The sequence below is a fragment of the Netta rufina genome, assembly GCF_964035555.1.
Source record: "Netta rufina genome assembly, chromosome: 2".
In the NCBI taxonomy this organism is placed as follows: Eukaryota; Metazoa; Chordata; class Aves; order Anseriformes; family Anatidae; genus Netta; species Netta rufina.
Window position 1 is genome coordinate 3,362,590 of NC_140124.1, and position 24,812 is coordinate 3,387,401.

The 24,812-nt window shown below is 55.3% G+C and overlaps 1 protein-coding gene across 1 annotated transcript; it reads right to left on the reverse strand.

Annotated features, from left to right (window-relative positions):
* Positions 1-615: 615 nt before the first annotated feature.
* Positions 616-14,775, reverse strand: ZBTB47 (zinc finger and BTB domain containing 47; the record flags this gene model as incomplete). Its single annotated transcript, XM_084306971.1, has 6 exons — positions 14,612-14,775; positions 5,521-6,891; positions 2,200-2,347; positions 1,392-1,507; positions 1,092-1,236; positions 616-977 (listed from the first exon to the last, which is right to left on the reverse strand). The coding sequence occupies exons 1-6, from the start codon at positions 14,612-14,614 to the stop codon at positions 616-618; spliced, it is 2,145 nt and encodes a 714-aa protein (XP_084163097.1). The 5' UTR covers positions 14,615-14,775.
* Between the last annotated feature and the right edge of the window lie 10,037 nt (positions 14,776-24,812).

Below are 24,812 nucleotides of genomic sequence, written 5' to 3' on the forward strand. Positions count from 1 at the left end.
AAGCACCACTAGCTAGATTTCTGCTTATAAATACGGAAGTGCTGGCACCCAGGATGGCGCAGCATCGTGTCCCTCCGTGCCCCACAGCCCTCTTGGCATGGAGATGAAGCCGATGCGTGGGGAAAGGGCAAGCCGGGGAGGGTCGGGACGAGCAGCCCAGCTGGGGACGGAGCCGATGGAACCTGCACGTCGGCATCCGTCCCCTCGTTGGGTTGAATCACCATCTCCTGGTGGGAAAAATCCCTTTGGGAGAGGCTTCCCTTCCCTGTTTTCCCAATAACGGGGATTGCTGGTGGAAGACTGCACGGGGGCTGATGGCTGGGACAAAACGGAGAGCGATGCCTTTTATCTGCACCTTTACGGACGGTTCCCCCCACCCCCAGCATCCACGCTCCTCAGGGGCTTCCCCCAGCTCCCCCTCTCCACAAAAAAAAAAAAAAAAAAAAAAAAAAGGCTTTACGGGCAAGAAAATGAAAACAAAATAAAATAAAATAAAATAAAACCCACCAAAACAACCCCAAAATGAGGAGGAAGGGGGGTAGAGAGCAAGCAAAGCCACGGCTCCCCGGGCATTTCCGAAGGGCAGAGCAGTCTGTGCAGGGCGTTTGGGGGCACCTAGTTGTTATTGGAATTTATCCTCCCCGCGGGGAAGAGGGGAGGCGGGGGCGGTAGGTGAGGAGGAGGAGGGAGGCTCTGTGGGAGGGGATGAAGCAGCGGCAGCGGGGAGACGCCGGGGCCGGGGGGCAGCGGGGCCGGGCTGGCGGCGGGCTGGGGGGCGGCCGTGTCCGAAGCCAGGGGGTTGCTGACGCGGAAACATTTCTCCTTGTGGGCTTTGAGCATGTTGGAGAAGCGGAAGCGCTGGCCGCAGACGTCGCAGGGGTAGGGCTTCTCTCCCGTGTGGGTCCGGCGGTGCCGCTTCATGTTGGGGCGGCTGGTGAAGCTCTTCCCGCAGATCTCACAGATGTAGGGCTTCTCGCCTGCGTTGGGGAGGGGTGCACGGGTTGAGAAAGAGGCGATCATCCAACCCCACCCGCGCCACCCACCCGCACCCCATCGCCACCCCATCCCACAAGCCAGGAGCTCTCTCTCACCTGTGTGTGTCTTCATGTGCTCGTCGAAGTACTGCTTCATGTTGAAGTCCTTGCCGCACCACTGGCACATGAACTGCTTGTGCCCGATGTGGATGCTCATGTGGGAGCGCAGCTGGTACTTGTACTGGAAGCGCTCGTTGCAGTTCTGCAGGGCGAGGACGAGCGGACACTGAGCACCTCAAACACCCCCGCGTCCCGTCCCAACTCTGCCCAATCACCAGCGTGTGGGAGCGGCACAAAAATAATTTTTTTCCGCCTAAAGTAACACAAAAAAATGACTTCCCAGGGAAGGGACCTTACCTCGCATTTGAAAGGCTTCTCCCCCGAGTGCTGCAGCGAATGGACCTTGAGGGACATGCTGCGCTTGAAGGACTTCCCGCAGGTCTCACAGGTGAAGGGCATGTCCTTGGTGTGAGCTGCAGCGGAGGCGAGCAGCGTCATGCACCCTCCCCGCACATCCACCTCCAACAGTCCCAAGATCCCCAAATCCCACAATCACCCAACCACTGTCAACCCAAAAACATCTTGAGAGGTGCACGGCAGCACCATGCCACCCGTGAGCACATCCTGGGGCTCACCAACAGCACCCTGTCCTCCAGAGTTCTCCTTAAAACAACCCAGTGTGGGACACCTCCCTCACTGCCTGCAAAAAAAATCCCTTTTTTGGTCCTTTTTGGTGCCTGGAGCAGCAGCCAGCCTGAGGGACGTAACCGCCACGGCCATGTGCAGTTTGCTTTTCAAAGCCCAGCACTGGCGCAGGCTCATCCTCTTTTACAAGGGAAGGATGGTTACACTTCAAACCCTCCTTTGATCACTTCTGAGGTCTTTTTTTTTCTGGTTAAATGAAATAAATGAGATTCCCCGGTGCCGTGCCTGCTCCAAAAGCAAGCTGAACAGAGCAGGCACATGCTCAGCATTAACCACCCAGCACCGCAGGATAAAAAAAGGCAAATCTCAATGCCTCAGCTTGCCGTTAGAAAGCTCACCAAGAGTTAACCCAGCCCCAAATTCCCAACACGGCAGAAATAGAAAAATGCTCTTCATCATGGGAATGCCAGACGAGCACCCTAAGGAGACTTCCTGTGGCCCCAATGCCTCCTGCACTCACCAACCATGTGTTTGCGCACGTGGGCCATGGTGTAGAACTTCTTCTCGCAGATCTCGCAGGAGAACTTCTTCTCAGCGTAGCCGTGGACGATCTTGTTGTGCTCGTGGAGCGACCAGAGCTTCTTGAAGCCCTTCCCGCACGTCACGCACTGCAACGAGAGAGGGGCTGGGCAGGGAGGCAGGGGAACGTCCCGAGGCATGGCCACATTTGGGGTTTTGCTTCGTTGAAAGACAACGTCATCAACAAAACCTGCAGCCAACATAACACCACCAAGTCTGCTCCAGACCTTGTTGCTTCAAAACCTCCAAAACTCAAATTTCTGTCCATTGGATGGGGAAGAGGGTGATGCCTTTCCAAGGGAGAATGCGACAATTCTCGCATACCCATTGCCTCCTGCACCAGGGGCTCACACCCAACTGGGGCTTTCCTGCTTGAACACAATGAAGACCTTATATCCAAAAAAAAACCCCTCAATCTCAGCATTAGGAGGCTGCAAGGAATATGGGGAAAAAAGAAAGGCCCAAGCTAGGGCAGCATGACTTCAGTCCTTGGCAGGTATTCTGGATACTTTAGCACGAAATGAGTTCTCTGAAAATCCCCCAAATTCTATTAATATCCATAAATTCTGAAAACATCCATTAATCCCCACAACTCCATTAATACCCATTAACTCAGATAACAGTCATTAATGGACCAAAGCAGACCCCAAAACCGGGACCAAAGCAGACCCCAAAACCTGTTCACTTGCACAACACAACGCCACGCCGAGACGTTTTTAAGCACATGCAAAGTCTCCCCCTTGAAGTTATGGTAGAGATTCCTTCCTGCTCCACCAAGTTTGATGTTTCTCAGAAAATGGCCAGAAAAAGCTGTAACCTTGGCTGTCAGGACCTGTTTTTTCACTTCTGGCACAGGCTGCAGTTGGCTTTTCACCATGTGCCCATGGCTACCACACGAGCTCAGCTCACATCCCTGTATGAGGGAGGGCTGGGAATGGCCTAAATCGGGGCAAAACTGTTTACTGAGCCCCAATGCACATGGATACTCATCCTCCTCTTGTACAACCAGGCCCAGAGTCTCTTCAGCTCGCTGGTGTGTTGAGAAAAATAATTAATTGATGCCTAGGAGGCATCTGGCAACAGCACAGCCAAGCAAACCCCTAGGGATTCACAGCGGGGCCTGAAGAAGCGCAGATAACGCAGCCTCGACCTCCTCCTCCCACCCCAAGGAGCTCATTGATGGGCTTCATCCAAATTTTGCACTGAATGAGGCTGCAGCACCGTGGAAAATACACTGTTATGTCATGTAGTCACAGTGTCTCTATTTATATTTAGGTGCCTGGGAGGCACGACGAGGGTCACGGAGGCGTTCCCAGCGCTCGCCTTCCTTCATCTTGGCAGGCCCGAATTGCAGCACGAGCAGTCCTCTGAGCTTTGCAGTTTCTAAGTAAATATTTCTACAGATCGGAACAGTTTTATCTCTGCTCTAAGAGATGTTTCAGGACAACTTCCACATTCCTCCGCTTAAAAAGGAAAAGGCTGCAGGGAAATATTAAAATTAAAGAGAGAGAGAAAGCGGGAGATGAAGGGAAGCCCCCGGCTGCCACCGAGCTGCCTCGAGGGCAGAGCCCTGCACCCTCAGGCAAAAGACAAGGCAAATAAGATCAATTCTGGCAAGTTAAGAGGAAAACCACACTGGAGACAGCCAAAAGAGATTCAGAGAACCAACGTGACAAAGCGAAGGCTGAATCTTTCCTCAGGTGGCCAGAAAGCCGCTTACGGAGCCTGCAGGGCCATAGGTGACGATGGGAAAGGTTCGCAGGGAGCAAAGCTCATGGGTGAGATTTGGGGACTAGTCAGCAAAAGAGAGCACCTGACACGAATGGAATAAGAGGAAAAGTCCCTCCACGGACGTGGTTAAAAAAAAAGAAATAAAACCTGTCCCGTATAGGTATAGAGTTGAAAAAAAAAATCTCATTTCCATCCAGAAACAATTCCACGGTATATTAATAAAGTTATTCAATATTGTCGGAGTAAATTGAGTGAATTTGGCTTCTATTTATAAAATTTAAAACGCCTCACTAAGTGAAAGGTAATGAGCCACGCTTTGCACAGAGGGAAGTCACCACAGGGGCAGCTGCGGTTCACCCTATTCTGAAATCACCTGGAAAGGGGATAAAAAGGGGAGAGGAAAAAAAAAAAAGCAATGAGGTGGAGGATGATAGCCCCATGTCATCTGGAAGGAAAGCAGAAGAGCACGAAGCAACGCTCTGGGAAAACCCGTTTTGAATTGCTTTACGACAGGCTCCAAACCAGCCACAACCCCACGGGCAGGGGGTGTTGGAGATGCTCTCACTGGTCCCGGGCCAGGGAACACAAACATATCCATAAAAAGCAGCTTCAGCCCGGTGAATTTCTCAGAAAGATGCCCCAAAAGGCTTCATCACCCGTTTTATTTGGGATACAAGCCTTAACGGACTCCAGTAGCACCTGGGCTGTGTTCCCTTCACCTAGGAGGGCTGCCAGACCATTCAAAATCCCATCCTTTGATGGGAAGGATGACGTGCAAAGCCCTACAGAAGACACGATTTATTTCACCTGTAGCAGTGGCATTGTGCAAAACTGGTCACTGGGGATTAGAAGAGAAGTTGGAGGGCTCTGCAGGAATGTGTAATTTTGCTGCTCAACCAGGACAGCTATCTATTCCCCCAAAACTGATTTAACAGAGGCCATTTGCACATGCAGACGAAGATCCCGTTAGCTCTAGGTGAAGGGCACGCCATGCCCGAGCCACGCGCAAATGTCAAGTGGGTTCAGAAATTTCCTAATACGCGAGCTAACGAGCACAAAAGGCAGATTACAACCACTTCAGCTCGTGTCAGCAATTCTTTGAATTAAGCTAAATTGCTTTAAGCCTGGGTGGAACCGGCTGGAGTGCTTCTCCATTAGGGGCTCGCAACATTTTATGCAGATTAACTGAATAAACCCAAAGAAAAAATAACTCCCCTGAAGTTACTCCCCATTTCCACCCAGCTGGCCAGGGGAAACCACAGTCCCCCAGCACTAATCCACCAGTCCCCTGCTACCGTGGGAACCCCCAAGCCTAAATATGAGTCACGGGAGAAGCTAGAGTCCCTCCTGTCCACCACGTGCCATCAGCAAGGTCAAAAGTATTTTTGAGCAGGAGCCCTTCCCGGGGTGTAGACCCCGGGAACACGTTCTCCATGCTAGGTGGGATGTCCCATCACGGTGGGATGTCCATCCCTGTGCTGGGATGCCCATCGTGGTGGGATGTCCCCCCGAAAATGGGATGGTGGCTCACCTGGATGTTCTTCTCGCAGTCGGTCTGGTGGTGCAGCAGCAGCTCGCTCTCGAGGAGGAAGCGCTTGCCGCACTTGTCGCAGATCTGCATGCGGCTGTGCGTGACGTTCATGTGCTTCTCCAGGTACCAGCGGTTGTTGAAGACTCGGGGGCATTTCTTGCACGGGTAGTGCTGCTTCTCCTCCAGTTTCACCTTCTGGCCCAGCCCGTCCTGCTCCTTCTTCCTCTTCCTCCCTCGCTGCCCTTCCTCTTCCTCCTCCTCCTCCTCTTCTGCCTTGGCCATCTCCTGCGACCTGGTGGCCATGGTGGATTTGGTGGCCTTGGATGCTCGGCTGCCCCTACGAGGCTGCCCGCTCTTTTCTCTTTTCACCTCCGATGCATCTTCGTCGTCATCTTCATCCTCCTCTTCTTCTGTCGTCTCCTCCAGGTCTTCCTCCTCACTGTGCTCCTCCTCCTCCTCCTCCCCCACCTCCGCGTCCTCCTCCTCTTCCTCCTCCTCCTCCCCTTCCTCGTTCTCCTCCTCCCCGTCCTCCTCCGTGTCACGCCCGTCGCCGTCGGGCCGCCCCATCACGGCCGCCTCGCTGGCGGCCGCCTTCCCCTCCATCCCCTTGGAGACGTTGAGGGTCTGGTTGTTGAGGTTCACCTCCACGATGATCTGCTCCCGGTTGTAGGAGCCCTGGCTGTCCAGGTCCTCCTCGGATTCCTCACCCTCCATCTTACACACGGCTCCGGGGCCGCCGTCCTTCTCCTCCTTGTAGTACTGCTTGGCCGGCCCCGCGGGGAGCGTCCCACCGCCCGCCCCGTCCTCCACCCGCACCGAGTAGGGGTCGTTGCCTTCCCGGGCGTAGATTTTGGGGTGGGGGGCGTCCACCTCCTGCTTGATCTCGCAGTAGTAGGGCGGGGGGCCGGCGCAGCCCTCGGCGGGCAGGGCCATGTCGGCGGCCAGGCTGAGCGAGCGCGTGTCGAGGAGGTCCTGGCAGGAGGAGGCGATGTTGTTCATCTGCAGCACGGCGGCCGCGTTCAGCACGTCCTGCACATTGCAGGAGTTGACGAGGAGTTTGGAGGTGTAGATGAAGTTGAGGATCTGCTGGAGGCCCTGGGAGGTGAGGGCCTCCAGCGAGAGCTCCACGCGCTGCAGCTGCTTGTTTTGGGTGAAGAGGGAGTGGAAGAACTGGCTGTAGGCCGCCAGGACCCCCTTGTGCGCCGGGAAGATGCTCTTGTGCTGCACCAGCACGATGTCCACGTCGCACAGGTCCGGCTGAAAGAGGCGCTGCTCGTTCAGTCTGTCCATCAAACACGTGAAGTGGAGGGCTACATCCTCCACCAGGGAGTACTCGGCCGAAGGGTAGTCAGTCGTCTTTTCGACTATCAGCTGTGGGGAGGAAGGAAATAAAAGCGTTCAGGAAGGCTCTTTCCTCTGGAAAAAAAAGACCTGCCCGGCCACGCCACCTATCCCTGTCCACACGTCCCAGGTCAGAGAGGCCAACTGAGAAGCTTCACCACCAGACTAAACTTGCATTCACCAACCATGAAGCTCTACCACCAGGCCCAGCTTGAAGATGCCAACCCAAACCCTCCCCCACCAGACTGCTTTTGGGGTCACCAACCAAGAAGCTCCACCACCAGGCCTAGCTTGAAGATGCCAACCAAAAACTCTGGGAGTTACCACACAAGAAGTCCCACCACCAGGCCCAACCACGCCGTTCCACCACCCATCGGAGTCCATCAGACTCAACCAAGGAGGAGAAAACCCACTGCAAGGGCAGGCTGAAGCTACACAAGCCCTTGCCAAAAGTCCTTCAATGTGGGCTGGAGGAACCCCGACCACCCCACCACCATGTGGTGGTCTCAGCCCTCCAAGCCCATGGAGAGAAGATGCAGCACAGGAGAGGGGACACTTCCACACGTCCTCAACCTCCTGAATCAGATGGGGTTCCCCGGGGTGGATGTTCACCAACTTTAGGCGCTGGCTGAGATCTATCCCCCCTAGCTAGGAAGAAATTAGGACTTGAAACCTCTCCACTTCCACAGCATAATTGCATGAAATCCCCCAAATGTGGCTTTTCTGCCCAGAAAGCAGCCTCTGGGCTGTACCTCCTCCTCCTCTTGTTTCTCCCATGAGGTCGGGGCAGACACAGATGAACCCGGCGGCTCTTCCACCACCTCGCCCTACTCCACCCCGAGCAAAATCCTGGTCGAGCAAGCCCCCCTTGAAAGAAATTACTGAATTCCACTACATGTTCTAGCTCACACTGGCAGTTAATTTAGCAGGACTCACCAGGATGACCTACACTTATTTTTTTCTATCCCTTTTTTGCCCATTTGTTCCTTTTAATTACCCGGGGAAAGGCAGCACCTGGTAAAACTCAAGTCTGGGAGCTACAGCCCTGAGCCGGGAGATGCTGCAAACACCACTGCTGGTGCTGCCTGGTATTTATTTCAACCCACAAACATTTTCCACAGCACAGACCCCCCAGGATCCTCATCCCCCATCCCACGGGGACCCCAGATTTCCTTCCCCCTTGCTCCCTTCTTGCTTTCCATGCCGGGCACCCAAGAGACCTCCACGGATGGGATCTGGATGCGGCCACGTGGACGCGCCCGGTCCCACCGCAGGGATGCGGTGCGGTGATGGAGGCAGAGGGGCAGCTTCATCCTGCACCTCCAGCTCCATGGGACTTCCTCAGCTGACACTTTTCTTCTGGGACAAACGGCAGTTCTTGATCAACAGAAGGATTCCAGCAAGACGCACTTTGTTTGTCTTTTTTTTTTTTTTTTGCGAGCCAAAGGCAAAAGCGCATGAAAAAAAACTGCTCGAATAATAAAAAATGGGTGTTTTCTTTGTTTTCTCAACAAACAAACAACATCCCTCCTCCTCCCTGCTAAATTTTTTCATTTTCTCGGAATTTCTGCTCCGCAACCACCCAGCGGCTCCCCGGTCCCGGCACAGGGCAGCCCCAGCAAGCGCTCGTGCCCTGGGGAAAAGGAGGAAAAATGCAGCTCTGCAGCCTGGAGCGGGGCAAGGAGGTGGAAAAAGGAGGATTTGTGGGTGTATTGGGGACAAAATGCTGCATCCCAGCTGGAACAGCCACCCGTCTGTCCCCCCATCCACCCGTCCGTCCCCGTTTTCCAACCCCAACGACGCGCCGACGGGAGGAATCTGGATAGCCAAAAGATGATATAACAAAAATCACCACGAACGTCGAAGAAACAGCAAGCCCTCAACCGAGCTCCTCGCTGCTTGCCAGGGACTCTCCCGCCTTGATCTTGCTCCAAAAACCCCTAAATTCAGGTTTTTTCCTACAGCATCCACCACGCCGGGGTGCACCTTGCCCGGCTCCCGCCGCTGGACGCCACGAGGCCGGCAAGAGGTGCGCGGGCGGAGAAACGGGGGCAATTCAGGGGAAATTGGGTCCCCTGGACGGCGTCACAGCCCAGCCTGGAAAACAAAAAGCTGGCTTTTCACTCCGGATCGAGGCGTTTTTGGCAAAAAGGGGCTGACCCCTCACCCAACGCCGGGTCCTGCCAGGCGGCTCTAATCAGTCCCAGCAGCGGCGAGGACAATGCGTGTCTTGGCCGCGGCCCGCCGGTGACTTCAGCCCGGGCCTGTCAGCGGGAGGGTTTTTGCTCTTTATTGCTCTCAGATGCTTTCGTGCTCTCGCCCAGAGCCGGCGCCCCAGCCAAGCCCCGAGCCGCGGCGTCGAGGCGCCCGCGGGGGTCACATCCCCGCCTCGTCCCCAAAAGTCCCCCCCCGGGGGCCGCGTTGGCACAAAGGGGGCGATCCTACAGCCCCTTCCCATGGGTTAACCGCAAAAACACGTGGATATTTCCATGAAAAACCCCGCTTTTGCCATCGCTGCCTTGGCTCGATGGTGGCTATAGGGCTCAGCCTCGCAAGAGGCCCAACATGGTGCCACGTGGTGGGAGCGAGCCCCACGTTGCGTCCCCAACCCCACATCCCAATTTTGGGCGCCCCCCCCCATCCCTTAGGACGCTCGCACCCTCTTCCCAAACCCAACCGGGGCTAACACCAAACCACCCGGCGCTGCCACCGAGCCCCAAAACCCCGTCAGGATTATTCGAAAGCGGCGTGGCCACGAAATCCCCACCCCGCCGGGCCAGCCGGCGCCTGCAGCCGGCCCCCCCGCGCGGATGCTTCCCTCCGGCTCTATTTTAAGAGCATTTCCAACCATCCTTGCCAAAGCCCCGGCTGAAACAGCCCATGGGGAGGATGCTGGGGGCGAGCGGGGGGCCCTCCGCGCGCAGGCTTTGTGATGGAAATGGATTTTTTTTTTTATTATTTTTATGATTTTTATATTTTTTTTTCTATGCGCACAAGCCCCCGTTTCCTTCCTTCCCCTTCAAAGCAATCTCGCTGCTGCCCCTTGGCTGGACACGGGAGCCAGGATGCGAGCAGGAGATAAGGGCGAGGTGGGAACCGCAAATGCTGATGCTCGCTGGATGGACCGCGGGGAGCCCAAATTTGGCCACCACGAGGAAGCAAGGACCACGGAGGTCCTTATTATTTAAACACCCCCCCCCCTTGCACCCACGCACCGCAGCACAAGAGGCGGCTGCGAGACTCTAATCCGGGAATTTCCTTCAGGTTTTTCAGCCCCCTGAAAATCCCCCAAACTCAGCTCTCCCGTGAAAACCCGCAGCCGGCTTTCGGGTATCATTTCCGCCCGCCGAAGCGTTTAACGTTGGCCTTAAGTACTAAAATTGCACGAAGGGAAAGTGCTTTGATAAGGAGCTCGGGGCGCCGTTTATCCTTGCTCATCAAAAAATAAATCTATATCTAAAGGCCCGTCCTATTTTCAGTTTGGGCCACGCTGCATTTTGGGGACGAAGGCGCTTTGCTGGATCCCTACGTAACGGCACGCTCAGACTTCTGCTCGAGGAAGGAAAAAAGCATTAAAACCAGATTTTTTTTTCAGAATTAAACGACGCAAAGGCGCAGCGCTACAACGATGCTGACCCCAGTGCCAATGCTTTGGGGTTTGATCCATGAAATTTGCCCTCAAACTCCAGCACCCTCGGATGGGACCTGCAGCCTCTCCTTGTAGGTTTGAGGCCAGGTAATGTCAAACACGATGAGACAATCCTGACAACAATTTTGAGGACAAACAGCCGAAAAATAACAAGAAATAGCACCAAAAACTCAAGAAACACCCCCAAAAGCCACAAAACATCCCCAAAATACCCAAGAAGCCACCAGATTTTGGACCGTGGCCACGCACGGAAGCCCGGCGATGGGACAGGCTCTCCCCACCGCGCCGCTCCCTCGCCTGTCCCCTACCTCCAGCACGGCTCCAGCTCCTCCCGGTGCCGCTCCTGCCCAATTTTTGGGGGATAAAAAGGGGCAAAAAGCTGCCGGAGCGTCGCTCCCGCTGCGTGCCCTCCCAGAGCGGGACCTCGCCGGGAGCCGCTGCGAGGGGGGGTTTAGGATTTCGCGAGGATGTCCGGAAAAACAAGCAGGAAGGGAAAACAATAGCTCGGCCGTGCTGCCGGCGGGCAGAGCCCCAGCGGCCGGCATCCCGCCCGCGGGGTGCTGCAGGGCCGGGAGGTGGGCACGGCCCCAAACCACCGACGGGGCTTCACGTCGCCGTCCCCTTCCCTAGGTTGTGTTTTCCCTGAGATTTGAAGGATGCTGGGAACTTTGGAGATGCTCGAGGCCACCCCGAGTAGAGGCAGAGGTGGTTGTAGGGGTCGCTGGGCTCGCCTACATCATCCTGGGTTTGGGTACAGGATGATTTTTGGCTGGGCGAGGATGCTCAGCACATCCAGACCCATGGTGGAGCGATGTTCCCAGCGCCTGTCCCACCCTGGGGTGTCAGGCACCCCAAAAAACACCTCCATGCCCCCAAGGAGCCAACAGAGAAACGCGTTAGCTCTCTTTGGGGACAGCCAGCTGCTTTTGGGGACTGATTTTCCCCTCCCTTTGGTTGCTTTTCCCCCTCATGGCTTTGGTTCGAAGACGATTTCCAGGGAGCAGCCTGGAGGGCAGCGGGGACGGGTCCTGGAGCAAGGGATCGGGGACGGATCCTTCCCCCAGCCCCGGGGCTGGGCCTCGCACAGAGGCCTGGTTGAGGGGCCCTAGAGCAGGGGAGCCGGAGCTGCTGGTTAAGGGCTGGTTGCATTCGCACATTTTTATTAAAAAAAAATAAAAAATAAAATAATTATATTTTTTTTTCAACCCTCCGGGCGTCCTTCTGCTTTTCTTTCGCGCACGGAGCTGCAAAGCCACAGCGATGCTTTGGGACAGACAGACCGTTGGCCCCAAAAAAACGGTGAAACCCAATCATGGGGGTGATGCCGGGGGGACCCCAAAAATGGGCAGAGATGTGGGGTCCCCCCGGCACCCGCTGCTTGCAAATCAGAGCTGAAATCAACTCGGTGCTGCGGAGGGGACCCCACGGCAGGGACATGCCCCATGCCACAAGGTGCAGAGGGGTTGTGGGGGGATTAGGGGACCCCAAAGAGGAAGAGGAGGGTGTGGGGGACACACGGACGCTCCAAGCTGCCTCCTGCCTCCCTCCCCAGCCCGAGAAAAACAAGCGGAGGGAAGATGAAGGGAGGAAACGAGGACAAACCCCAGCACTAACCTCCCCGGCCGGGCTGCCGGCCAAGCGGCTGCGCCAGGGGCCGGATCCAGCCGCTGCCCAGCCCCGGCGCGAGGTGCTGGCACGAGCCGGGCCGCGGCACGCAGAGCCCTGCACCGGGGTCACGGGGATGAGGAGCAGGCGAGCATCCCCTCTACAGGACCCCACAGATGTCCCCCTGCATCCCAGCCCCAGAATTGGAGGAGAAGAGGCTGAAGTCTCCCCTAAAATCAAGCACCATGAGGCCCTGTGGAATGAAAGGCGGCGGGTGGCAATGTCACCCTGCCCCGTGCCACAAGCTGGGGGGTGCCACCGAGGCTCCCCGACCCTCGAAGGTGGGAGCTGAGGCCCGCAGGTGCCCCCACACCCCTCGACGCCTCTGAGGTTGGCCTCGCACCCCGATCGGCCCCGGCGGTTCTGGGATTTGGCTCTCCCCCGGCGAAAAAACACCGCGGCGCTCCCCGAGCCCGACTCCAGACCACAAAATTGCCGCCGTGGTTAAAGGTTGAGCGCAGCCCTTCCCCGAGCTCGTCCCCAAACCTGGCCTCAACAACCAGGCCTCCTCCGCTCCCTCCGTCCTCCCTGCCCAGCCGGGGAGGCCAGCGATGATGCGAGGCCCCCCCCAGTTCTTCCCCGTGTCCGAACTCGGGATGAGGTGGTTGGAGCGGTGGGGACACGGGGACGAGGCCCCCACCTGTCCCCAGCTGGAGGATGGAAGGGAACTGGGTGGGGGACGCGCCCCAGCCTCGCCAACGGGGCCTGGATCCTGCACCGGGTCGATGCTGAACCCATCCTTTTTGTCCCCGAATTCATTGGTGCTCTCGGTGGGCTGCCCCCACCTCGCCAGCCTCTACCCCAGCCTCCTGCCTCCGTTGAGGCTCCCGTAGCACCCTGTCTGGGTGGGATGGGGGCTTTGGGGTCTCCCCCCCAGCTCTCACCGCTGATCTCCCCGGCAATTCGAGCCCGAACCCTAAGGCAGCACCTCGGGTCGGGAACCAAAATCCGACCAACCAAGCAGCCTCCTTCCAACAAGGAGGATTTTTCCTCCGCCGAGCACAAACATTTCAGGTCCCCAACTTTTCCCCCTCCCCACCCCGCCGGGCTCCGGCGTCTCCATCCCCACCTGCACCGCCGGGGACCACCGAAACCTCCCAAACCCATCCTGAGGGACACAGGCACGGTTTTAGGGCCAGATTTAAGGCCAGCAGGAATTTCACGAGCCCGAGGCCGGCTCCAGCATCCCCCCCGGCACATCCAAAGCCGGCGCTTCCCTCGCCGCGTCCCAAAAGCCGCCCGGGTGACCCCGGCTGTTAGGACGGGCACGGAGCCAGGGCACGGGGGCAACCCCACAGCCGCTGGCTTTTGGGGACACCGAGGCCGCCGGGCACATCCCGAGGGATTTCCCCCCCCCTTTCCTCCACCTCGAGGCCTGCTCGCCGCCCCCTCCCCAAAAAGAAAACCACCGCCAGGCGAAAATAGGTCACCGCCACGCACCTCCGCGCCGCGTTCCTATTATCATCGCTATTCATGACTTTATTTATTTATTATTTAAAAAAAAAAAAAAAAAAACGGCGTGCAGGGAAACGGGGGTTTTGCCAGGGTGTTGCAGTGAGGCGGGGGGGGGGTGCGCAGCCCTGCAGCAGCTCCCTAAGGGGTGAGGTTTGGGTTTGGGGTGGGGGGGGGGGGGGGGGACACACCGCTGGGTGCCCCCCACCCGCAGCGGGGGCTCGGCAACATGAAGGAGTCATCCGGGAACCCAAAGGGCCGAAGGGAGCCCCGGGCCTCCCAGCGCCGCGCAGGATCCTCCGGCCTCAGAGGGCTCCCAAACTTTCCCAGTTCCCCCCCATTTTGCCCAGTACCCCCCCCACAACCCCATAATCCCAGCTCCCCCACACACACACCCTCCCCAAGCAGGGCGAGCGGCCTCCCCCCAGCCCATGGGTGCTGGGCCTCACCCCGGGGGGGGGGGGGGTGCAGCCTCCCTGCCTCCTTGCCCCCCCCAAACCTCCCAGGGCACCCCCATACAAACGGGGTGCGATGTGGGGGTGGCCCTCATTAATTATTATCATTAATTACCCCGCAATTAAAGCCAAACGCAGACCGCTTCCGCGCTGCGCTCCACGGAGAGGGGGGGGGGGGGGGCCTCCATGCAGCAGCCTCCCCCCCCCCCCAAATAAAAATTAAAACCCCCCAAAAAGCAGCTCCCCCGGCTCATTTTGGAAGGGTGCAATGGGGGTGAGATGCTCGCAGCCCCCCCTCACCCCATAACCCCCCCAAAAAGGGGGATGCAGCAGCCCCCAGCTCGCCCTTGGAGCCTCCCCCACCCCAGGGTCCCCCCCTCCCCAAAAGCCTCCAGCGGGGCAAGTTGCGGGAGGGCCCCTGCAAAGTAACCGGGGGGGGGGGGGGCGGAGAAGGAAAAGGGGGGGCTGGAAAAAAAAAATAATAATAAAATAAAGGGGGGGGGAAGGAAAGGGGGGGCGCAGGCTCTACCATTTTGATGCAAAGGTCTCCGCGCAAAGGAGTCCCGGTCCTCCTCCGCTTGCCTGGGGTTTGTGCTCTCCATGAAAAAAAAGGAGCTGGTGGGTTGGGTGGGTTGCTGGCTTGGTGGCTTTTTTTTTTTTTTTCTCCCCTTTTGCCTTTTTTTTTTCCCTTTGCCTTTTCTTCTTTGCCTTTTTTTCTCTCTTTTTTTTTTTCTTCGCTTTTTTTTTTTTTTTTGCCTTTTTCTCCTTCGCTTTTTTCCTACGCTTTTTTTTTTCTTTTCCTTTTTTTCCTCTTTTTTTTCTGCCTTTTTTCCCCTGCTTTTTTTTCCTTTTTCTTTTTTTTTTTTTCCTTTTTCTTTTTTTTCCTTTTTCTTTTTTTTTTTCTTTTTCTTTTTTTTGCTGCCTTTTTTTTTATTATTATTATTTATTTTTTTTTTCGCTTCTTCCCCTTTCCGGAGGGAGGAGGGAATCACCGCGCTGCCAGCCCTGCTCGCATCCCCCTTCCCCTTATCCCCTTTTTTTTTTTCGGCTTTTTTTTTTTTCTCCCCTCCGCCTTTTTTTTTTCTCGCCCTTTTTGCTCTCCCCCCTTTTCCTCTCCTCTTCCTCTCCTCCCTCGCTCCTTCACCTCATCCTGCCCATCGCCATGTTAGCCCCTTTTGGGAAGAACGGAGGAATGCGGAGCGGCGGCGGCTCCGGCTGCCAAGAGCCCTTGGGCCGCTGATTGGAGCCGCAGCATCAGCTGGGGCCGCCGCTGCCCCCCCTTAAAGGGACAGGCCCCGGCCTCTACTCACCCCCCTCGGGACCCCCCCCTATTCCTGTCACCCCCTTCGATCCCCTAAGATCCTCCCCTGACCCCCTTTTTTCCCCCCCCTACCCCCCGCGGGGGGACCCCACCGAGCACCGCGAGCAGCGCGGAGGGGGAAACTGAGGCACCGTGGAGGGGTCTGGGCTTAAAGGATTTTTTAAAATATATTAAAAAAAGAGGGTTTGGGGTTGCAAAAAGGCGAGTTGGGGCGGTGTGGGGGGTCAGCAAGCTCATTTTTATTAAAAAAAAAATAAAAATTAGGGGGAAATGGGGGGGTGTGGAGAGCTCTCCTGCCAATGTGGAAATGCAACTGGGATCCTCCGGGTGCAGAGAGGGGTCCGGGGGGGTTTTATGGTGCTTTTGGGTTTTTAAGGTGCTTTTTAGGAGTGGGGTGTCATGGGTGGAGAGTGCCATGCCCCCCATGTGGCCAAAGCAGGGTTTTACTCTTTTGCCCCTAGACCTGTATGTGCCCCTCTACACCCCCATCCTGATCCCCCCACCCCACAACACCTCCACGGGGGCAGCAGAGGACCCCTGATCGCCCCCATATGAGCCTCCTCGGGGTGACCCCAAACCCTCTGAGCTGCCGTGCCTCCATCCCACATCCCCGGGCCCCTTTCCCCGTCCCACCCCGCAGGCGGCAATGCCGTAACGTCTTGCACTTGTCTGGGCTCCTCTCGGGTTGCCGTGCGCCGTAACTTGTTCCAGATGTGTTCGGCTCCGCGCACAACGTCGCCGCCACGGCCACGTCCCGCCTGTGCTCAGCTTCCTGGGTTGATTTAGTTCATTTTTTTTGTTTGTTTTAATTCCCCCCGTCTTGTTTTCGGCTCTATGGGATAAAAAATCCCAGCAGAGGCAAGCAGAGTGTTTTCCCCCTGTCAGAAAGGTTTTGCTGGGATGAACGCGTGGCCTGGACGGCGTGTCCCCTAACCTGGCCGCGTCTCCAAAAGCTCCACCAGCTGCTGAGGGACACGTGGTGGCCATACAAAGCCTTGGCGTGGTGCTGGTGGGCTCCTTATGGGGTCCCTGCCCTTTTGGGGGATGCCGAGCCCACCCCTCACCTAATCTCCTCGCCTTCGCCAGCCGTGGGTTTTCCTCCATGGTGTGGGAGAAGCTGTGCCCATGGTGGCCATGGCCACCAACGCGAGGGGTTGGTCCTCCAGACACCACCAGCGACACTTTGGGGTGAAAAACTGTCGTATGAGAGCAACGGTCCTAAAAGATGGAGCAGGCCTGGTTCCGTTGGTCAGCACCGCCCTACGTGGGGTTTGGTGGAGCAACTTCCCAGCTCTGCCCACAGAGCCCAGCAGGGTGGTTTTATGGCATGGCAGAGCTGACTCCATCGGGTTTGGGGGCAATGTGGGACGGGGACCGTGAGGGGAAGGCTGTGGTTGTCCTCATGGTGTGTAAGTATCCTCTGAACCTGCTCATAGCACTTCTGCTCCTTGTCCTTAAGGCAGGAGACACCTCATGGTGGATTTAGCTAGACAGAGGGCCCTGCACCGTGCTTGGTCTCTCTCCTGGGGGCTTTTTTCCCTCATGGTCATCCGCTGAGGACTCTGAAAGGGTAGCTCCATGCTCGTGGTGCAGGTGTGGAGCCATCAGGGCCTCATGGGACCCTCACTGATCCTCAGAAGGGTAACGGGGCCCAGCACACCACAGAGGCACCCCGGGGTGACTTCAGCTGCCGCTGGGACATGGGTGCAGCAGCAGAAGGAAAGCCCTGGAGGTGTTGATGGGCGAGGAGCAGAGGCAGGAGGGTGCTGGAGACACCACAGCAGCCTTGGGTCCCAGCCCACCTCCAGGCGGTGCCCGTGAGGGGACATCTCCCACAGCTCCTGCTCTTCATTTTTCGCACTGGGCTATGAGATGGCAACCAAGTGACCCCATAAGGTCGTCACGAATCTTAAATAAAGGCCCGGGCACAGCAACAGGGTGCAGGATGGAGGCCGGGGTGGGGGGGATGCGGGATGGAGGCCGGGGGTGAATTGCTGGCTCAGCAGCCGGGTTCCACTCAGCAGCTGATTTTCTGGGCAGGCACCACGCAGATTATGGAAAAGAAGGGATCAAATCAGGCCAAGAGAGAGAGAAGAAGAAAAAAAATAATAATAATAATACGGAAAGCAAGAACATTCCTGGAGGCTCTCTGGCCTCTCTCCCTGTAGCCTCCGGAGAGGAGGAGGAGGAGGAGGAGGAGGAGGAGAGAGATGAAACAAAAGGCACGAGAGGAGAAGGAGCCGAGGAGGCGCTCGGGTGAGGATGGCGGGGCTCGAAGCGCTGCAGCAGGACGCGGCCGGAGGGGCCGGGAGGCCCCGGGGGTCGCGCCGCAAGCGCTGCCCTTTTATGGCCCCTTTATGGCCCTTTTATGGCCCTTTTATGGAGGACCGCGGCACGGATCCTGCCCTACTAAGGGAAAACGTCGCCCGCTTCGGCGCTCGCACGGAGAACACCCACGGCGCGCAGACGAACTCTCAGAGGACGGCTGAAATACGGCCGCTTCGCGTTGACCCCAATTCTTTCCCTTTTTTTTTTTTTTTTTTTTTTTCCTGACTCCAAACTGGGTAAAAAAATAATAATAATAAAATTATTTAAGTGGTTGCAGGTGACGGAACGGCACCGGATCAGGTTCGCCAAGGCCACCCGGGGCTGTGGTCCAAGGCGGGGAGGAGGTCGGCACCCAGCCCCAAAACGCTGTGGGGTTGGCCCCAAAAAGCTGTAGGGTTCACCCCGCTGAGTGCATCCTGCCTCAGCCTGATCCTCACACTTTATTTTCCTTTCTGGGGGTGAGGATCCCACCCCGAAGGCCTTTTCTCCTGGGTTAGTGGGGATGGGAAGGGGACTACAGGCACCCTCCCGCACCCCATCGCTTCCCCCCGCAGGGAGCTGCTGCAGCCAGCCACAGCCAGGGCTCGGCTCCCAGAGGAGCTCTTATTGGATTGCAGGCCCTGTTTTCTACAAATTCTGTAATAATTGAGTTTGCTTTTTATACTGCCACGATGCCAGCATGAGGAAGTTTACTTAAAACCCTTGAAGGATGAGAAGACCGAAATATTCAAGGAGAAATTGCTCAGAGGAGGAAGGGGGAGGAACCCCCCCCCCCTCCCCCCTCCAGCTTCCAGATTTCCTGAAAAACATTTTGCTTGTTTTACCCCTGGAAAAGTAATCGTGGAGTCACCGATTTGCTTTTTGTGCTGATTCAAGGTGCTGCTGAACACAGAGGGTTTCCCACCTTACTCCTTTTCCTCCGCCCTCTCTGCAGCTCTGGGGCAGCCCCAGGCCTGGGTACGTTTTTTTTTTTCCAGGTGGGTGATGCAAAAGTGCCACAAGGGGCAAAAATGGGACCCAGCGGGCATCCCTCTGCTTCTTGAGCTGCTCCTGCTTGTCCCTGGGGTGTTATAGCAGAGGGACAGAGCATCGCCGGTCTGGTATTTTGGGGAAAAAGGCTCTTTTTGAGCATTGCTCAGCTGCAGGTTTACAGATCGAGGCCTCTGCTCTGAGTGCATCGAGCCGAGCCGAGCTGTCCTCACTGCTGGTGTGTTGGAGGCTCTGTCTCCGTTAACAACTCAACTTGGCAGTTTTGACGTTTTGGGGGAAGAAATATTTGTTTTCTCCCACCAGACCTATCTCCAGCCAGTTTTGGCTACTACTTCCCTGCACGAACAACTCCTGCTGCATCCAGGGTGCTGGCCAAATGTGAATTCAGTAAAACTTTGCCTTTTTTTTTCATGGAAATGTGTATGGATTCTATGCTCTAGGAGGGAAAACCACAGGATTTTATAAATATTTATTGTTTTTAATACCCTTGAGAAGACTTCGAAAGAAAACATGTTGCCGCAGGACAAGATCGAAGGCCCCTTTATTGCTCAGCAGCTGATTAAAAGTCGGCAAGCAGAAAGCAGGGCTCGGTGGCCACCTTTCAGGATGGAGAAGGCTTGGCCAGCACCAAGTCTGGGGCTCTTCACCATCCTCATCAGCAACCCGGTGGGCGAGGAGCACAGCCACAGCTCACGCTCGCAGGGCAGCCCTCCCGGTGTCCCCAGATGCCACATGGATGGTGAGCAACCCCACAAGGACCTCAATACATGAAAAAGCAGATGCAAAAGTTTCAAATGAATTTTGGTACAGGAATGCATACGGTAAAGCATCCGGAGGAAAAAAGGGATCGTCTCCTCCCGGTGCTGTTGGAAGCAGACTATTGGGATGGATAAAACGTTAGCCCAAACCAGAAGGGCATGTCTGGATGGAGAAGAAAACTATGAGGCTCACCCAACCCACCAAATCATCCTGGCTGGAAAAGATCAAGATCACCACATCCAGCCAGATGCAGGTGGATGACTTCTTACCCCACCTGGACCCTATCAACTCCTACCAATGAGCCTGAATCCACATCCCACCCCCTACCAAAACACACACGAAGCGGCTCCGGCACCACGCGGCGCACACTCAAGGACTGAACGTCCACAAAGCTTGGAGATGCGCCATGAATGTGACTTCCCATCCATCCATCACCCAGAAACCTGGCGAGGAAAGTCACCTCCAGCACCGGGGTTGCTTGTCGAGGAGCCAGGTGTGAGAGCCGCGCGGGCGGCTCAAAGGCATCTTCACGCCGCGAAGGACGAGAGGCGGCATTTCATTAGGCAGGAAGTTAGAAAGCGACACCTTGATTGAGATAATTAGCAAGATTAAGAGCTACAGGAAATACCCAGAGCTGCATTTATAAGTCAAGAGCACCTCCGGGGAGCCGGGAAAGCTTCGCCTCAGGTTGGAGCCTGTGCTAGGGAAGTGAAGGGCTGCAGGATGCTGTGTGCCAAATATGAGCCCTGCCACGGCTGGGCTGCCTGCTGGCCCCTTCCGAGCACACTGGTCTCTGAGCACACTCTAATTTTTACCTATTTCTTAAGAACAGATCCTTATTTGTCCCTTAGATGGACATTTCTGCTCTCGGGACACCCCACGTGGTGCCCAAGGCCAGGCAGGATGGGGCTGCAGGCTCCTGGGCTGGTGGCAGGGGGCCTTGTGCGTGGCTGGGGTCAGGGCTGGGAGGTTTTGGGGTTGGGGCTGGGGGGAATTTGGGGTCCCTTCCCACCCAAAGCACCCCAAGGCTATGGGACCTTGGTTAGAGAGCACTTTTCAGGACTGCTGGGGGAATGCTGACACTTGGCGGAGCGGCAAAGCAGGTACGTGCAAGGTGTGTTCATTTCTAAGTAGTTTCGGTCCCCTGTGGCTCAAATGGAATGGAATCCACGGGGAATTTTTCCATCGCATTAGGGCTACAAGTTGGGAATGGGAAAGACGAGCTCGGCAGCCAGAAACCACCTCGTTCAGTAAATACACACAGAGAGAAACCGGGCACGAACAGGGAAAACCAGCGAGCGTCCCTCCCTCGCTGACACCGGTGGCTGTGGGAGAGAGTCCCCCTGATAAACACTTCTGGGGTGAAGAAGAGGAACGTGAAGTACACGAATAGTTTCATATTAATGCTAAAAGAAGCAGCAAGAGCTGTCGGACTGCGCGCAGACTCTCAGGTTTTCAAAGCTGAAGGTGCAGGGGGAACCGAGAGGCAGCGTCCAAACGCAACCAGCAGGCACCGGGCACCTCAGGGCGACGTTTCGCAAGCTCCAGCAGCTCCGGCTAAGGTCGGACAAGCTCAAGCCAGAGCCGAGTTTCAGCTCGTTGTTATGAAGCAGAATTAAGCCCCAGAGCAACTTATCAAAAACCCTGCCCGGATTTGGCACGGGGGAGTTAAAACCGAGGGGAGCGCCGCTCGCCAGGCCGCGCTGCTGCCACCGGAGGGGTGGCAGGGACCCGGTGACGTGGAGCTGGAGGGAAATGTTGCTGGAGGAGTTATTTACGCTTCACCATGAAACCGGAGAGATACACAGCCCCGGAGTCCCCGGGGAGCCGTCCCAGGCCTGGTACTGCTCAAAATATTTTTTTAATAATTACTTGCATGAATAGCAAATTCGCTTATTACAGCTGCAAACGATAGCGAGCCGGGAGGGACTTCCAGTACTTGGGAGGATGGGCTGGGGCTTCAAAACAAGCTTTGACACATTAGAAAAATGGCTTGGGAAAAAAAAGAAAGAAAAGAAAAAAAAAATAGAAAAAGAAAAAAAATAGGCTGCAATTCAGTGGAAACAAAGGAAAAAGATGGTGCTTGTGTAAGGCCGGGGCACAAATCTGCGGGAGCAGCGCGGGGCAGGGCTGGCGCAACGCTTCCCAAAAGGTCATTTTCTCTTCCTCTCCGACCTCGGGAAGTGGCAGTGATGGGCTGCAGCAGCAGCTAAAGAACTTCAGCCATCAGAAAATACATTTATTTATTCATTTTTTTAAACAGCAGTTCGAGGCAGTGCTGGTTTTGGTACTGCAGCTGCCGAATCTCAGCCCTGGCCCATTTTACAGAGGGGCTGGATGGGAACTTGCGTGATTTACCCCAAAAAGGGGATACTGCCCAGGGCAGGAGGAGACATCCCATGGCAGGAGAGGGCCCTGGGGGCTCAGGCACCTCTATTTCCAGCAGGATGTTTGTTCAACGCTATGGCTGGGGACGAAAAACACGGGTGGGATGCATGCAGCTTGCTGCAGGAGGTGTAGAGGAACCCTGTCACTCAGGCGGATCAAAACAAGCTGGATTTCATCATCAGGAGGCATGCTTGGTGTAGCTCAAGCTGGTTCTGGAGTTTTTATTTATTTATTTCTACTTCTTGGCTTTGCTTCTCCCTTAGTTTAAGCAACTGCTTGCTACTTCTCCCCAAACCAGCTGAGCACGCTCCTGACGTTACCAAAGTGTGTGTTACAGCAGGGAGAAGGAATTTTGAATGAATTTTTCCCCCTGCCCTGTTATTTCTTTAGACGGTGGACACCAGCATCAGGGGGTGCTGCAGACCTCAAAGCACAAGGGGACAAAAGGGACAGAGAACGCACACATGCTGTTGTCATACCGGTGCCCCAAAGCACACGTGCAGCTTTTGCAAAAGGTGAGTTTACCAAAAGGATCCATTTTTTTCCTGTTTTTTCCTTCTCCTGGTGCACCTGCAGCTCCGTTATCACCAGACACATCCGGACCCTCGGCTCTTTCAGGCCACAGCCGGTGAGGAGGTGAAACTGATCTCAGCTGGTGTGGAGCACTGATTTAAAAAGCTTTCATTCTGCCAGACAGGGCAGGTATTTCTGCCAGTCCCTTCCCAAAAGAGCAGGGTATTTCTCCTGGAAGCAGCCCCTTACCTTCTCCCCTTCCCAAGGACCTTCCAAATCATCCTTCAGCTCCCTGCTGGCCTCCACCATGCTCTGGGGAGCATCCATGGGGAGTGATCCCTCTCCACTTCCACTTGTTTTCTTGAGCAGCGCCGTGCTCTTTCAAGGGCACACTCGCATCACAGCAAGCAGCAATTAATGCCAAATTAACGACGCCCCCCCCCCCCTCCCCCAAACCTTCGTGCCTCTGCTGCAGTTGTGAAATATTGCTTCCATTAAAAGCAAACCAAAAAATAAATCCCAGGCTGGTTTCGTGCGTGCAGTCCCAGCGCGGAGGGCCAGGCAGACCTTATTAAATCCGTGGTCGGGTCCCTTTAATGGTTTAGGATTTTTAACAGTTTTGCCTTCCCGCAGTCGGGCTGCTGAAGCATTTCAAAACCAGGGAAAACCACGGCTGTTTCACAACCATATGAAAGGAAAAAAAAAAAAAAATGTATTTATATGGATGTTAAGTAGGGGTGGAGCCTGCAGAGCTTTATCTCCTCGTGCTTTAAATCCCAGGCAGCGTTGGGTTTGGAAATTACACCAGATGGATTGCAGAGTGCAGCTCAAGGTCATCTAAACACTGCGCTCAGCTCCCAACTGTAAGCGTGATCACCACGAACCACCAAAGCCATCAGGAGAAATTTAATACAGCGCCAGATACTTGGTGAGCTTCAGAAAGAGCACTTTAAATGCTTCTTCCCCTCGAGTGCAACGCCACAAATAACCCTTGTTTAAAAGCGACAGGGGAGCCGGAGTGAAGGCTCTCCGCGTGGAGATACGGTCGGAAAGCTGCATTTCGGCCGGGGCTCTGTAAATGCGGGCTTTGTGCAAGCCAATTCCTCATCTGATCGACACCCCTGCAGCCAGGCAGCTCGTTTAAGTCTTTTCTACTTCTCAACAAGTTAGGAGGATTCCTCGTGCCTGCCCCGTGGAGCTACCCCAAAACAACACTCCGTGTGCTGGGCAGCGGCCAGCCTATTGCCAAAACAACCAGGACCACAGACCTGACCTTCCTGGCCACATTTAAAACACTTGCCCCATGTTTCCCCTCCAAAAAACCCTTATTATAATCAAGAGCTAAGTGTAACGCACTGCAGGGATTAAGATTTTTTTTTTTTGTTCTTTTTAACAGGAAAATGTCCCTAACAGGGAAGAAGCAGCAGGGTGTTTCTAACTTGTCGAGAACAAGAAAAGAATAAACGAGCTGCCTGATTGCAAGGTGGCCCCTCAGACTTTCCCTACCTTGAGTTCCCATTTTTACACCTTTTATTGCCATAGCTCACATCACCCCGGTGTTCCTGCTCTCTCCCGTGTGGAATTTCTCATGCTGCCTCCCCAAAGCCATGCTCCCACGTCTGGGAAATGCCAGGTCAGCCGGATCATGCTGAGGACTAAATTAAACAAGGAAACACCTCCGCTTGTCCTCACCCATCAGGAAATCCATTTTTTAAACCTCAGATCAAGGCAATTCATCTTCCCATTAGGACAGAGCTGGCATATCCAATGAAATCCAGTTTCCCTGGAACAGAAGGTCTGCAAGACTAATGGATTAGCGTGCTGAGCCATTACATCTGCTGACTTCAACCGACACCACATCTCCCACGTGCTACGGAAACGACGTGGGAATGTAAATTTGGGGAAGAATATTTAGCAAGGCAGTTAAATTCAGCACCTTCAGAGATTTCCGCCCGGCTCCGTTAAGTGTAACTGTTCACAAAGGGTAAGAAACTTCCACGTACCTTGAGGAAACGGCGAGACCTCAAATCACTTGGAAATTTCAAAATATTTGTTCCTCCGACGACGATTACGTAAACCTAGTGCAGAGCCTTGCAGAGGAATTGTTCCCTATCTAGGTCAGGAGAAGGAAAGCCAACTTGTAGTCTTGCAAGGGACAAGCAGCTACAGAAATTGAAGCACATCTCTCATTTTCCTGTCCGTTTCCCTCGAGGAGCAATGGGTTTTTCCAGATTTAGAGAAAAGAGCCTTTGCAGATATGTACAAAAGTTTATTTTACAAACAGCAACTACTTTTGAATAACAAAATTGCAAAAACAGACCGACATTAGAAAACCAGCTCCGTGGTGCGTTTTCTATTTGAAGCACAATTTAACAGAACTCACCAAGTAAAAATATTCCCCCCCCCTTTCCCTCGCATCCCTCCCCAGCCA